The sequence below is a fragment of the Ovis aries genome, chromosome 7 (assembly GCF_016772045.2).
Source record: "Ovis aries strain OAR_USU_Benz2616 breed Rambouillet chromosome 7, ARS-UI_Ramb_v3.0, whole genome shotgun sequence".
NCBI lineage: Eukaryota > Metazoa > Chordata > Mammalia > Artiodactyla > Bovidae > Ovis > Ovis aries.
In genome coordinates this window covers 51,220,547-51,237,404 of record NC_056060.1, presented here as the reverse complement: position 1 = coordinate 51,237,404, position 16,858 = coordinate 51,220,547, and the positions used below count along the sequence as shown (strand labels likewise).

Genomic DNA, 16,858 nt, shown 5'->3' with positions numbered 1-16,858 from the left:
TGGGAGTAGGTTGAGAGACAGGAACTCTTGAGGTTCACTAGAGAGCCTTGCTGTTTGAACTGTCTCAGTACTCTGAAGCACAGGCTGCTTTATAGTAGTGGAGTTGAGCACTGAGAGTGTGGCTCTAGTGTCAGTACTGGAAGAGATTTAGCCCAAATATTGAGAAACATTTCTCCCAAGATGATTAGAGGGGAGAACTGGGGAAAGCCCCTGTAGTTCCTCCCATTGAGAACTGGCAGGATGTTGGAAAAGCTCATTAGAGAGCTAAAGGTGCTAAAAGAACTTAACGTCTTTTTCAGTGTTATTCCTTTTTATAATAATAACAGAAACTAGGAGGGCTGTTATTTTATTTAGGAACTTTGATTTGCTACACTTGAAGATCAGTAATTTTGTTGGTTTTCCTCTTATGTGGTTTGTCTAAAGTGCAAGAGAGCTGGTTTATCAGATTATCTAAATCTGGAGTGGAGATAGTTTCCCTTTCTATTCTGGTCTCTTTTAGTAGAAGGAAAAGCTCCTGGTTTAGCCTGTTTTAGAGTTAAAAGCTCCCTAGGTGGAATCAACATATGAAGGAAAACCAGAATTTTCTTTTTATTTTTTTAGTTTTTATTTTTTTAGAATTTTCTTTTTAAACAATTTGAAGTCAGTTGTAATGGTCATAAAGAGGTTCGTCATATTTTTGTGTACAAATCTGAATTTTATTCTTATCAACAGGATTTGGAAAAGCCCCAGGAATTGCTTGATGAAGTCACTTAGAGATTGCCTTAGCCTGATGATTCAATAAATCAGTTAGTGACCTTTTGTAATTCCAAAGACTTTTTAAGATGTTCCCAATTAACAGTTTTAAGTACTGAGTCTGGCCTTCAGTGACAAGTATAAAAACTAGCTGATATAATTAGAGAAACCAGGTTGATAAGTTTGATTGACTATATTAAATTCCTCTGCAAACCTGTGAAGATCTTTAGTTACTTTGGAAAAGTAATTGGTGGTGGCTCCCAATTCACCTTTGGTCCAGGGAATATAAGAAATTAGCCTCTGGACCTCAGAAGGCTTAATTTTAAAGGGAGAAGTTCTGACAAGTTCAGAAGAAAAGGGAATAGGGAGAGTTTCTGAGAAAAAGGGAAATTTGACAAATATTACCTTAAAATCTTATTTTGCAGAGAGGCAATTTCAGACTTCTGATCATAGTGGGAAGCCTCAGAATACCAATTAAAATAGGTATTCTATTCAGTTCTCAAAATTTTTGAGCTGTTGTCAAATTCAGTTTTAAGGAAATTAAAATTGGGGGTTTCATATGTTTTCCATAATAACAATTACATTTGGTCATATTGGTCCATTTAGTTTAAAATGTGCCTGAGGCAGGTTTTTAAACATAAAATCTCTGGACTTCTTTTAAGAGGAGGTGGTAATCTAAATATTATAAAAATATTTAAATAACCAGGATCCCATTCCTCAGGTTTTTCTCTAACGTAAAAGAATAATTTTCACACTGCCCAAACACCAAGCAAACTTACATCCTCCAGTTCTAAGGAAACAGCTTTGTCCTGGAGGAGCCCAGCCAGTCAATCAGTCAGTCAGTTCAGTCACTCAGTCGTGTCCGACTCTTTGCGACCCCATGAACTGCAACACGCCAGGCCTCCCTGTCTGTCACCAACTCCCAGGGTTTACCCAAACTCATGTCCATTGAGTCGGTGATGCCATCCAACCATCTCACCATCTGTCGTCCCCTTCTTCTCCTGCCCTCAATCTTTCCCAGCATCAGGGTCTCTTCATATGAGTCAGCGGTTCACATCAGGTGACCAAAGTATTGGAGTTTCAGCTTCAACATCAGTCCTTCCAATGAACACCCAGGACTGATTTCCTTTAGAATGGACTGGTTGGATCTCCTGCAGTCCAGGGGACTCTCAAGAGTCTTCTCCAGCACCACAGTTGAAAAGCATCAATTCTTTGGCACTCAGCTTTCTTTATAGTCCAACTCTCATATCCATATCTGACCACAGGAAAAACCATAGCCTTGACTAGACGGGCTTTTGTTGACAAAGTAATGTCTCTGCTTTTGAATATGCTATCTAGGTTGGTCATAACTTTCCTTCCAAGGAGTAAGCATCTTATAGTTTCACGGCTGCAGTCACCATCTGCAGTGATTTTGGAGCCCCCAAAAATAAAGTCAGCCACTGTTTCCACTGTTTTCCCATCTATTTCCCATGAAGTGATGGGACCGGATGCCATGATCTTAGTTTTCTGAATGTTGAGCTTTAAGCCAACTTTTTCACTCTCCTCTTTCACCTTCATCAAGAGGCTCTTTAGTCCTTCTTCGCTTTCTACCATAAGGGTGGTATCATCTGCATATCTGAGGTTATTGATAATTTCTCCCTGCAATCTTGATTCCAGCTTGTGCTTCCTCCAGCCCAACGTTTCTCATGATGTACTCTGCATATAAGTTAAATAAGCAAGATGACAATATACAGCCTTGATGTACTCCTTTTCCTATTTGGAACCAGTCTGTTGTTCCATGTCCAGTTCTAACTGTTGCTTCCTGACCTGCATATAGGTTTCTCAAGAGGCAGGTCAGGTGGTCTGTATTCCCATCTCTTTCAGAATTTTCCACAGTTGATTGTGATCCACAGAGTCAAAGGCTTTGGCATAGTCAATAAAGCAGAAATAGATGTTTTTCTGGAACTCCTTTGGTTTTTCGATGATCAGCGGATATTGGCAATTTGATCTCTGGTTCCTCTGCCTTTTCTAAAACCAGCTGAAACATCTGGAAGTTCACAGTTCACATAATGCTAAAGCCTGGCTTGGAGAATTTTGAGCATTACTTTACTAGCATGTGAGATGAGTGCAATCGTGCACTCATAGGAAGGGGCCAGTGGCTGAACTGATGTGGTTTCAGTGAAGCAGCTCCTGTTACCAAAGCAGTGGTTGGACGGCTTCTCAGCCAGCTTTAGTTGACTCAGTCCGTTTTCAAAATCAGACTGAAGTGCCAAACAAGTACTCATATATAGAGCAAAGCCTTAACCAGAAAAGTAAAACCTTAAAATAGATCCCAGATAAAGCCAGGAGACCTTCAAACACAAAGAGGGTGAGAACATGGATCCAGGAGAAGGACATACCTTCAGACCTCAGGGTCAGCAAGAAAATCATCACAATGGATTCAGTTGTGGGTACCACACCTGTTCGCTTATCAGCTCCAGAGTCGTTGGAGGTCTTTTGTGATCCTCCATGGGCCATCAAAATGTTGGCCCAAAACAAATAAAGTACCACATATTTCTCCAACAAAGATGGATTTATTTGGGAACAGCAAAGAACTGTAGTTCGGGGTCTGTAACCATGGTTAGCCGTATGCAAGTCTTCCACAGCAGGGAAGGAAAATGCTTTTATAGAGGGAAAAAGGAAATTGGGAGGGCTAAAAGTAAACAAGAGTTCATGGCTTTTCATTGGCTGAGTCCTTCTTAGGAAAGAAAAATCTTTCTTCTTCCCCTTGGGTTCTGTTATCATCACAGATTGTGAGAGCCCTCCCGTCTCATTTCTCAACTCTTGTTAACTGAGGTTTTTGTTTATAAATGTTTTACAGGTTCTGTAAGTAATAGGGAAGTGATGGTGCTTTAAGAATAGGTTATGTCAGAACTGAATATTGAACTTAAAGATTTTAGAAGTCAAGTGGTTCCTCACACCAACACCTTTTCAGGAGTAGATATTTGATGGTGATGGAGGATTCTTGGAAATAGGAATGTTAAGACATAAAAGTGGCTGATGCATGAACTGTTGAAGCTACTCAGGAGAAGATTCACTAATGAACGAATATGTGAAAGGGGCATGCACAGTGGCTGCCACACAGTAGGCATTCAAAAAATGTTTGAATCAAAATCCTGTAATCCAAGAAAGAGCATATTGGTGAAGGTAAAAAGCCATCAGGTGCCTTCAGGGTGAGCTGGGCTTTGTGAGTTGTTTGGAACAGAGGTAAAGTAAACTGTTCTGTGGGAGGAATGTCTTATCCTGAAGTATGAACAGTAGGCAGTTTTAATTTCCTGCTTCTCTTAAAAGGCCACAGAGAGTTATATTATGTAGAGGTAACTTGGCAGAGGGAAAAGTCATTGTTCTCTTTGTTTCTATTCCTGCCATAAAACTTCCTAATTTTTGGTGCTACTCAGAATATGGTACTGTTTCAGAATATTGTTTCAAAAAATCATTTTATTGTTTTGTAAACATATTTCAGTAGAAAGGAATCTGTTAAATATGGCTAAAGATTAGACACTACCCTGGGGGAAAAAGTGAAGAAAGAGGTAAGCACAGGCTGGGTATTACATGATAGTAAGGGATTGTTGTCGGTTTGGGGGTTGTAACTGAGAGGAAGTAGAATAAATGAAACAGAAACAGCAGAATGCTGAAAGTTGTTGAAACTGGGTAAAAGATATATAAAGAATGGTTCATTATATTTTTTTCTTCTAATTTTGTTTATATTTGAAAATTCCAAAACAGAAAGTTTTAATTTTTAAAAAGATGTCCAGTATAGAATGTTTTAGGTCAAAAAATATTATATACCTAATAGCTTAGTACTTTATTGGGTTTTGTGTTACTCTTAATTGTATTCTTGGAAATACATGGGATGGGGAAGAGGGTGCACTTATTTACTGGATATGAAAGCCTGACATTAAAGGGAAAGAAGAGTGGCTTCAGAGTGTTAGAAGTCTGCTGAAAATCTTAGGATTATGTCACACCATTTCCACAGAAGCAAGAGAGAAATGATATTTCCTTCTATCTTGTTCTTCTAATGTAGCTCGCATCTCACATAGCTGCCTCCTTTGTGTTCATGAAAGAAAAGGCCCAAAGGCATACTGGTATCTTTATAGGAAGTCTTCCAAAGGACCCTATTTATCAAGGAAGTTTCTAGATTCAGACAGTCGGAAAAGCTGCTCACTTAGATGAAGACTTGCTCAGAGTATGCTCACTACTAATGTCCTGAGAGTCCGCCTTCAGGACATCCCTAATAGCATTTTTTGAAAGGGGGGGGGGGGTCTCTTTATGGGAACCTGTAAAATCGTAAAAGAAAGTCATCCTTACTTCACGTTTACAATTATTTAAATACTGAACGTATTAAAATAGCTTTTAAATAGTTCTTTTATTTCTGGTAGGCCTTTATCAGTCTACCTCCCAGATCTTCCTTCTTTGTTATCTGTCAGCTGATGCAGGACTCAGGAGAAAACTTCAGAGGGAAAAAAAAATAGTGAAAATGAAATATGGTAAATTTTCCTTTTGTTTACTGATAATTAAAGAAGATTAAGAAACTTAAACTGCTAAGATTGCCATGTTTTAGTAACTTAATAGTACATACGTAGCTGCTTCTCTTCTTTCTTTTTTCTCTTTTTAAGGCAAAAAGATTGGACTGATTGTGTTGGCAGGATGCATTTGATGGATGACTGTCATTATCCTATCAAACCTGCATGACGCTTTAAGTATCGAAAATGATAATTAAATTTTCAAGAGACCATGTTGAGTTTATAAGATTTGGGACTTGTAAAAGAATGAGCATAACAGTTGGCTAGTGGTGACTGGTGTGTTTTTATTGACCCAGGAAAGAAATAGAAGCATCTCAGGTTTTCTTTTACTTTGTTTCCTTGTACACCCCTCCTGCTCCCTCCCCCAATTAATATATTGTCCAAAATGTTGGTAATGACTTGGAACTATTCAGGTTGCACAAAGCATTTAATGAAATCTTGTCTTAGACAAAACACTAGAGAGGATCATAATTAATGTCTCATTTTCTGCCAGTTGCTATTGATTACTCATTCAAGATCCCTTTGTTCTCGGAATGATAACAACTGTAGTTTGCATTGCTATCTAATGAGATTCTCAGGATAGAATTCTTTAACAACTTGCTGATAATTGCTAACATATCCCTGGAATTTCAATGTAAATGAATTTGCATCATAATACAATTATTTCACAAATGTCGGTGTTTTCCAAATTCAAGTTTTATTACAGCCCTTCTTTAAATCACTTGTAGAAAGTTAACAGAAGACTGATATATTATTAAAGCCCAGCACTTATATTTTGCTGAGTTCCTCTTCACGCTCTGAGATTTTGATTTGGTTATGACATGAGGTGAGACGCTGCTTTGTCACTCTTGTGTTGTCCTGTCTCTGAAACTTCAAATGGACTCACAGCTGAAATGTACTGTGATGTTTCTAAATTAAAAGACTGTACTAATTCTGCTTTTAAAACAGTTTTGTTTCTTTATTTCTAAGTAACAAAAGAAATGCATAGCATAGTCTAAAAAAATCATCTGAGGGAATTCCCTGAAGGTCCATTGGTTAGAACTCTTTGCTTTCACTGCCGAGTACACAGGTTCAATCCCTGGTCGGGAACTAAGATCCTGCAAGCCACACAGCACAGTCCAAAAAAAAAAAAATCATCTGGGAAATTTCAACAATTTATATATTCTGTTTTATCATGATTTTTGTTTTATATCTTTCTGTGTCTTTAACATGTCCCCTCTCAAAAGGGTGAATTTGAGAACAGCTGCTTGCTTTTAATACATAATGTATTAAAACTGAATACTATTTCAGGGGTGTAATATAGGCATGAAAGAAGTACTATAAAATGAAGAAAGAGCAGAGGTTCCAAGAGTCCGTATTAAATATTTAAATTTTTTGACATATGTAACTACAATATTGGATACTCCCATCTTACTTTTCTAGAAAGCAAATTATTGTTAAGTTAGTGCTTCAAATTTTTAATCATAAAATGAGGCTTTTTCAATCTGATTGTGAATAGATGTGAAAATATATGTAGTACAGCATTTGGACTAAGCCATTTAATGGTGAAAAGTCGTTTTGAGGAAGGAAGTCTATGTTTATCAAGATTTCAGATTCTTCCCTCTTAAGAGTAAAAAGTATCCAAATTATTACAGTGTGATTTTGAATCCTCCTGGCTACTTATCAGTACCATTTTCATATATTATATTTTCCTGTGGTCCTGTTAAATTGCATTCACAGTATGTTCCAATGTAATTATGAAGAAGTTGCATTAGTAAATGATGCTGGCCTTGCCCACTGCTTTATACCTCTTCTTTACATTTTTGGTCAGTATCACCATGAAGTGTGTTGTTGTTGTTAGTTAGTCAGTCATGTCCAACTCTTTGCAACCCCATGGACTGTAGTAGTCCACCAGGCTCCTCTGTCCATTGAATTCTCCACGCAAGAATACTGGACTGGGTAGCCATTGTCTTCTCCAGGGAATCTGCCCGACCCAGGGATCCAACCCAGGTCTCCTGCACTGCAGGCGGACTTCCTGTCTAATCACTCTGAAGAACACTAAATAGTCTTTTCAGGTTCACATTTTAGAGTCCCAAGTTTCTCACGCACATGAAGAGGAAGAGGGAACTTAAAAAATACTGCACAGGCTACTAAAGTTCCGTGTAAAGAAATGGGAATTTTTATTTAGGCTAAAAGTATGTCATATGTAATTTAAAATAAAACTTACTGTAGGTTTTTATGATAATAATCTAGGCTATCTTAGTGTTTCAGGAATAACCCTGTATTAATTATTCCTTGGTAATTAGATTGATTTCTCACAGATGGAGTTTCTAGATGACTATGAAAAAGATTCTTTTTCTTGAAGCATGTGTTAGGAAATTTAGTGCAATGCTATTTCAGAATACTAATTCTGCCTTGCGTAAGGCAGCAGAATAAAGCTGCTTTGTCTGCTTCTATATCCTCTGGGATACTTGGGTATTCTTTTTGACTGAGATACCTCCAGGACAAGATCAATAATGCTTCTCATTTGTTATAGGCAGGCAGAAAAATCAATAGTATGAGCTGATATGTAATTTTATTTTAGAAAAAATTCAATAGATTATTATGTGCACTTTAGTTTTACCAAAATGTTTAAAGAATCAAAGGAAAAAAAAATGGTTTAGTTAGTGTATCAAGTCCTTGGAGAGAAAACCTTGTCTTAAACTTCTTGTGTTTCTTATAGTACTAAACATTTCATTTTAGTTGGCAAGATGAAATATCATCTTGTGTTCTTAAGAAGAAACAATTTCTCCTTCATTTACTTTGCCTAATCATTTCGATCATGGTACAGATAAAACAGGAGAACTGGTTATTTCTGTGATTAGGACAGCTGGGTGGAGGACAGCAGCATGAAGAACAACTTCTGTGGCTTTCTTGAAATTATATTAACTGGAGAAAAAGAAGATAGGGTATTTCCTAACCACATCTCCAGATTTGTCTAAGAGGAAGGAGAAAAGTATATAATCCGTAAAATTGGTAACAAGTAAACATTTTTCCCTAAAAAAAAATTTGTTCTTTTTTTTCCTTTATTTCATGCATATGTACAAAAATCTACAGTATGTATTTTATAGGTAACTCAACTTTAGGATTGTAATTCACAAATTCATTTATATGTCACTTAACATTTTTTCAAGGTACCTTTAAAAATGGTAATTGGACTCCTAGACTGCTGTAGAAATTTTGTTGTAGTGAGGAAAGAGCCTCTTCAACAGAACTAGATTCAAATTGGGTCCCGCGTCTTGCCCTCTGTATAATACCTCTATGTAATGCTTAATACAGTTCCAGTGAATATTATCTGAGATGGTATATTTGATAGTATGCTAGACTGGATGGCATCACTGACTCGATGGACATGAATCTGAGTGAACTCCAGGAGTTGGTGATGGACAGGGAGGCCTGGCGTGCTGCGATTCATGGGGTTGCAAAGAGTTGGACACGACTGAGCGACTGAACTGAACTGAACTGAACTGAGTGTACCCTTGATATTTAGTCTGATTTTCCCCCAGTTTTTTGAAAAATTATAAACCCATGGAAAAGATACTAGAATAGTACAATGAATATCCATGTACTATTAATCAAATTTCATTATTTAACGTTTCACCATATTAGTGCACATGCATTGCTTTTTTTCACTCAATATATGCCTATATTTGTTGGTCTGTAAGCTGTAATGTGGGTTTGTGCACATAAACGTACATACTTCTGCTGAATCATTCTGAGAATAAGTTAGCATTTCTCTGCTTATTCTTGATCTAGGTTGATACAGTTTAAGTCTATCACTTTCCTCTTTGGATTTAGCCTCTAACTGTCAGCCGTTTCTCTGAGGGCTTGTTTATTCTCTCTTCTATTTCCAACATCCTATCTTACCTTCACCATTGAGAGTTATAACTCAGCCATCTTGGATTCAGAGCAGCTGAGGTCTTCTTACTTTGTACCCAGGAAACAACAAAAAATGCCCTTCATCTTATTTTCATTCTTTTATGATACTTAGAATATGGTAACCTATGGGGAAAGAAAAAATGAAATTGAGTTTTTATTTTTCACAAGGGGCTACAACCATGCCACTTACTTTTACTTAAGCCTTACTTACTTCTCCAGTAACCCTCTGAACTAGTTAGTAATATAACCATATATAGAAAACAAAGCAGATGCATTAATGTTAGATAATTTGCCCAGAATCTTATAGTGAGGATTTGAACTCAGGTACCTAACTCCAAAGCCCATGCTGCTTCCAGGACATCCGAGTTTTTACAGACATTTACTTTTAGGAATATAAGAAATACATTTCCTGTTCACCTTTTAGATTAAGTTATGCCTCTTTTCGGAGAAGGCAATGGCAACCTACTCCAGTACTCTTGCCTGGAAAATCCCATGGATGGAGGAGCCTGGTGGGCTGCAGTCCATGGGGTTGCTAAGAGTAGGGCACGACTAAGCGACTTCACTTTCACTTTTCACTTTCATGCATTGGAGAAGGAAATGGCAACCCACTGCAGTATTCTTGCCTGGAGAATCCCAGGGACGGAGGAGCCTAGTGGGCTGCCGTCTATGGGGTCGCACAGAGTCAGACACAACTGAAGCAACTTAGCTGCAGCAGTAGCAGCATGCCTCTTTTGGTCTTTGTTATGACTCTTATGGAATTCTTGGAAGAAATAACTCACTGGCTACATTTCATTCACCTGTAAGTACCTATTGTTATCTTACAACTTAAGCACACAGACTTCTTTACCATGCTCCAAACACAGTCCTTTGTTTCTCCATCAATACATTGCATAGGAGTCTATTATTATTTTCTGAGAAGGACTACATGGTACATAATTTAGACTTTCCAGACCATACATTCTCTGTTGCAACTACTCAACTCTTCCATTGTAGCACAAAAACACTATAACAAATACATAAATAAATGAGTGAGACTGTGTCCCAATAAAAGTATTTTCCAACAGGTCCTATTTGACCTGTAGACCATGGTTTGTTGACCATGATATTAATCATCATCATTTTATATGCCCATAGAATTTATATGCCAGGGAAATATTGAAAGGAACATTGTTGAGTGACATATAAATACCCATCTCCTCTCATGTATTTTACTTGTTTATGTGGATGCAGCGACCAGTTTCATATGTACCTTCTGCATTAGAAAACACAGATGAAGCAATAAATATATCAGGCACCTTTAAACATTGTATCATGAAAGTCAGTTTAGTGAACAGAGAACATCCTATTAAAAGACTAGTGATTTCTTAAAAGAAAAATTTCAAGGTACATGACCCCTACCCTAAAACATATGGTAATAATATGTTCCATCTAGCATATTCTAGCCATATTCTGATTGCTATTTGAGGAATGTTGAATGTGCCTAGCACAGGCGAAAAAACAGAAAACAGATGTGACAATGGAAATTTTAGTATAATACATATAGGAGACTTGATGATTCCTGGGTCACACTATTCTCACACAAATAACATAATCAGGAGATCCATTTCTAATGATTTGTTATAGAAATAGAAAGGATGCATGTGTTATTTACATTTATATTTATTGTTTCCTCATTTTTGTCATTTCTCCTAGAGATAGTTATCTTAAGGGGAACTATTTCTCCTTCATGCCTATTAGTCAACACCTTTCTTTCCTAATCTATTGAACCTTGTATCTGTTGAAATTTTTGTGATTAATTCTAAGTAATTACATTGATATTGTGTAGTTTTTTCATATACGCATCATATTATCTGTTGTTTGAAACTCTCCTTTCCTCACTTTTTCTCTTAGAAGATATCAACTCCATTCAAAGAATCACTTACCTTTTGAGAAGTCTGAAAAAGTTGTCTTCTTAACTATAAACATTTCTGAAAAAATACAGTGATCTTTGGCTCATTTAGTACACTGGTTACTTCATGTGTATCCCAGCATTGTTGAGGAGGCTTTTTTCTTTAAAAAAAAAAAAAAAAACTGAAAAATGAAAAGAGAATATATAGCAAAACATGAGATGCAGTGATCAGAAGAAAGTTTAGTTGTAAATGCCTACATTTAAAAGAAGAAATATCTTAAACCAGTAATCTAACTTATACTGTAAGAACATAGAAAAAGAAAACCAAACCCAGAACTAGCAGGAGGAAGGAAGTAGTAAAGATTAGAGCAGAAATTTTTAAAAACACAGAATAGGAAAACTATAGAACCAACAAAATCAAAAGTTGGTTCTCTGAAAAGATGAACAAAATTTACAGATCTTTAGCTAAATTGACTATGAAAAAGACTCTAATTACAAAAATCAGAAATGAAAATAGGGGCGTTACTACTAATCTTACAAAAATAAAAGGGATTTTAAAAATACAGTGAACAATTGTATGCTAAAAAATTAGACACTCTAGATGAAATGGACAAATTCCTAGAAATATGTACACCAAGAAAACTGAAGAAACAGCAAAATCTGAATAGAATTAAAACAAGTAGTTTGGCAGTTTCTCTAAAAGTTAGACATAGATTTACTGTGTGACCCAGCAATTCCGCTCTTGTGTCTACCCAAAAGAATTGAAAAGAGTTACTCAAATAAATACTTGCACACAAATGTTCATAGCAACTCTATTCACAATAGTCTGAAGCTGGATAAAACCAAAATGTTCCCGTCAGTGGATAAATGCATAAACAAATTACAGTATATCTGTATATACAAAGGGATGAAGTTCTGATACATGCTACAACAAGATGAACTTCAAAAACGTTATACTGAGAGAAGCTAGACACAAAAGGTCACATACTGCATTATTCCATTTATTTGAAATATTCAAAATAAGTTAAGTCCAGAGAGACAGAAGCAAATTAGTTGTTGTCAGGGGTTTGAGAAAAAAGGGAGGAATGGAAATGACTGTTGAATGGATATGGAATTGCTTTTTGGGGTGATGAAGTGTTCTGGAACTAGATGGTGATGGTTGCACAATATTAAGAATGTACTAAATGTCACTGGTTGGAAATATAATGGTTAATTTTATGTTATATTAATTCCACCTCAGAGTTTTAAGCTGAAACATAAAATATTATTTAAAATTATTAAGTAGCATGATAAACTGAAAATGAAAAATGACTAGTGTTATAAAGTTCTACTGATTCTTTCTCACCAGAGCTGCGGTTTATTTCTCTGTGCCTTTATGATACTCAGTAGCCAGAATGACAGCCACCAAAGTGTGGTGATAACTGTAAAGGTTATTAAATATGGGGTGGGAGAATACTAAATATGTTAGTAAAGTCACAATTGTTTTCATTTGAGAACCTCTTCTCAAGTGCATCTAACAGGCTTTCCAGTTGAGGTCTTCTTTTTCCCTCAGCTTCCAGAAAGCTTGAAAACAAATTCTGCTACATTGACATCGTTTACTTTATGATAGGGTCAGTTGATTAGCAGGTCAGGGCTGCTAAATCACTGGATTTCAGTGCGGTACTTGATAGAGTGTCATGATATCTCTGTGGCATATGTTAGAGCTCTCTCCTCAGCCTTGTCATCCTGGACAGATGGTTATTATGGATCAAATATAGCAAGATGGATTTTATTAGAGATAAATGTTAAGTCTTGCACTTGGAACCAAAGAACACACACACTGAACAAGGAAACCATTGGAGGGACGTTACTTAATAGCAACTTGTATAATGAAGAGTAACAGGGTGTGATCTCTCTTAACCTCTCAATATGAGCTTGGTAGCACAAATGTGTTGTTTAAATGTAGTCTCAGAAACTCCTCTGCATTAATAAGACTACATCTGGGGCATTGTTCTCCATTCCGTTTTCCAAGAGACTTTGACAAATGGAAAATAAATTTGGAGGTCTGTGTCAGGGATGGTGGGGCAAGGATGGTGGGGAGGACATTCAAACTATGCCATGAGACACAGCTGATGAAAACAGGAATGGGCTAGTCTTGAAAATATTAGTACTCTTTTAAACAATGAGAGCTCTCCATAAAGAAAAAAGAAATGGAGAAAAGAACAGAATTGACTCCCTTGTGTGCTCATGAAAGCATTCAAGCAAAGACTGGGTGGACATTTTTCAAAAATGATCCTAATGATTAGAGTGGAAGTACAGGGGATTTCCCTGGTGGTCCCGTGATTAAGAATCCATCTTGCAGTGCAGGAGACAACAGGTTCAATCCCAGGTCGGGTAACTAAGATCCCGCATGGCACTGAGCAACTGTGTTCTTATGCCACAACTAGAGAATTTGTGTCCTACAACAAAAGATCCCACATGATGCACCTAAGACCCAACATAGCCAGATAAATAATAATTATTTTTAAAAAAGAGTGGAGCTACATACCAACTAAAATATTCTTTCAACTCTAAGATTGTATGAATCTACATAATTTCTAAAAAGCAGGCAACATGAGGACATGAGGATGGGCAAAAAGAGAAAACACAGGGTTTAAACTAATAAAATTCAAACAAGTACTTAGATACTTCCTAAATTCAAAGCATTGTTCAAGTTACCATAAATATTTTGAAAGTGATGTCATTTTCAGATTTGGGTCCATAATCAATGAGAAGGTAACTTGTTTCCTTGGCCTTGTTTTATAGTCTAGTCTCCTGAGACAAGATCTAGGGCTTGGAAGCCCAGCACAACTCTCTTCTTCAGGAAAACCTGGGACACCCTACTACTCATTTTCTGCCACAAGTTCCAGGAGAAGACCACTCCATGATTCTGCAGCACTTGGTAAGAGTATGACACAACAAACCCCATTTTAAAAATGTTTCTTCCCCACCATCACCCATTAGTTTATGCTTCTGGCTACACTTCTAATTAGAAGGAATTTGATTTCTTGGGTGTCATGATGATATTAGGGCTTATTTGCATAAAGTGAAGTGAAGTCGCTCAGTCGTGTCCAACTCTTTGCGACCCCACGGACTGTAGCCTATCGGGCTCCTCCGTCTATGGGATTTTCCAGGCAAGAGTGCTGGAGTGGATTGCCATTTCTTTCTCCAGGGGATCTTCCCAACCCAGGAATCAAACCCGGGTCTCCTGCATTGCAGGCAGATGCTTTACCGTCTAAGCCACCAGGGAAGCCCTTGCATAAAGTAGTATATACTTAATAAACAACTTAATATTTTTATTTGGTCATCACCTTAAGAGGAACTGAATAGTGGAAAATGGAGCTTTAAAAATGGGACTTTTATTCCCATTTTTATTCCCTCTTGTAATAAAAATATCATGTACTAATATTAATACTTTGTTCTTGACTACAGTTGATATAATGCTGAACAGTCTGCAAAATGGTTTTATAATATACATTCTCATTTCATTCATATAGCAGTCCTACTAGGCAGTGGGCATAATACAGGCTTTAACGCAAAACTGAGGCTCAAAGGAGGATATATTCATACACGTAGTAGGTGGTTTATGCAGACTTTCTGACTCCAAGTCCAATGTTCTTTGCATATTCGTTGCATCTATTCCTCAATTTTTTAAAAATCGAGGTAAAATTAACATAAAATTATCCTTATTAAAGTATACAATTCAGTGACATTTAGTATATTCCCAATGCTATACAACCATTTTCTCTCTCTGGTTCCAAAACACTACCTCAAAAGGCAACTCAGTAACTATCAAGCATACACCTCTCATTTTCCTTACTTCTTTCCTTCATGTCTTGTGTGTAGCCTAACCAGGCCAGTCTATTTCATGTTGTGCTTACAGCAAGCCTCAGATATACTCTTGACACCCTATCCAGTCAATGTTTAAATGTGGGAATTTTGGATTATTCTTACAAAGAATCCTTCATATGAGAAAATTGAAACTGTAAAGCATGTTTATATTGAGGATAGGCCACCCTCTAAAATAAACATAGTCAACCAAAAGAAAATAGGTCCTAGCTGTTTATTCCACAGATACTTGTTATGCTGCTAACTTGTATATCTACCTGTCAGGGGCTTCCCCAGGTGGCACTAGTGGTAAAGAATCTGTCTACGAATGCAGGAGACATAAGAGACATGGGTTTGAGCCCTCTATCAGGAAGATCTTCTGCAGAAGAGCATGGCAACCCACTTTATTATTCTTCCCTGGAGAATAGTATGGACGAGGAGCCTGGCGGGCTACAATTCATAGTGTCGCAAAGAGTCGGACACGACTGGAGCAACTTAGCACACAGGCATCTCTGTCAAACCCAAAATTTGGTAAAATATTCCTAGCCTTTGAGTCTAGAGTATGCTTGAGGGTATAAAAGGACACAGTGATGGATTGTCATATTAGTCATAGAGATCTCTGGTTAGATGTGCCTACCTCTCCTTTTAGGTGATTGAGTATTTGTGCTGTTGGAACAAGCCCCTGTGATACAGACCAATATACTTATTAAGGGAATGGTAAGATATAGTATCTTTTCTCCATCTCCACTTCTGTTTCCCACCAAATCAGTTAGTCAGGGTAAAAACATGCTTTTGACTCTAGATGTGTCAGTGTCACTCTAGAAAAACATCTTGTTAGAATGCTGTGTGAGCACACACTGTGACAAAAAGCACTAATATAGGCTAGTATACTGTTACTAAAAGTTCAGGGAGGAAATGAGCTACTGGAATATTGAAGGGGAAGGGAGGGAGTTTATTTCATAAAAACTCAAGCTTCCCAGAAATTAAGGCTTGTGTATTCATTTTTATTTTGATTATGATGTTAGATATTAGATACTATGGATTCTCTCTTTTATGCCAGGTACAGTGTTATACATACTATATAAAAATTCTAGTAAGTTTTAATATTAACCTCATGTTACATGGGCTTTCCTTTGTGACTAAGCTGGTAAAGAATCTGCCTGCAATGCAGGACATCTGGATTCAATCCCTGGGTTGGGAAGATCCCCTGAAGAAGGGAAAGGCTACCCACTCCAGTATTCTGGCCTGGAGAATTCCATGGACTGTGTAGTCCATGCAGTCGCAGAGGCGGACTGAGCAACTTGCACTTCACGTGTTACAAATGAGGAACCAATATGCAGGAAAGTAAGCAACTTAGCCAAAGCTTGGTATTCAAGGAAGCCCACTCATCTCCTGTGTAAATACCATCTAGTAAATTATTAGTCATTCCACTCTTCATTGTTATTTCTCAGTCTTAGATACTCTCTCTTGGTATTGCAGTTACTCATAAAATCTCTGGAAGGATTTCAGAGATAATCTATACCAATTTTAGCATCTTTTCAAAATATTTAGATGCTTTAGAAAATCATTCTGCAAAACACTAACTTAATAATTGACAATAGTTTTGCCACAATTTTTAATATAAACCTAATAATAATGGCTAAAATTTATTGTGTCACTTTCTGTTAGGTACTGCCGTGAGCATCTTTCTGTATTCCCTTTATTTCAACAGGTCCAGGAAGTTATTGTAGATAACTGAGGTTCAAAGAAGTAAAGTAACTTGCCCAAGCTCACACAGCTGCTATATGATGGAGCTGAAATTTAAATCCAATCAGCTTATTCTCTTAACTATTATACTTTGAAACCTCCCAAAAGTGAAGTCTGTATTCTAAATTCATGATTTTGAATCCAACATTTATGTATGTAATTGTGTAATGGCAACTAATGATTAGATTAAAAATATAAAAGAAAAATT

General features: G+C 36.9%; 1 protein-coding gene across 16 annotated transcripts in view; it reads left to right on the top strand.

Moving 5' to 3' along the window:
- Positions 1-16,858, top strand: part of TCF12 (transcription factor 12) — a 386,564-nt gene that overhangs the window by 287,245 nt on the left and 82,461 nt on the right. For all 16 annotated transcript variants that reach the window (XR_009601208.1, XM_042252404.2, XM_027971798.3 and 13 more), the window contains one exon: positions 13,843-13,978. Coding sequence is in view for 14 of the 16 variants with exons in the window: in XM_042252404.2 (XP_042108338.1) it covers positions 13,843-13,978 (136 nt within the window). In the remaining 2 variants the exon portion in view is untranslated. The remainder of the gene's footprint in view (positions 1-13,842; positions 13,979-16,858) is intronic.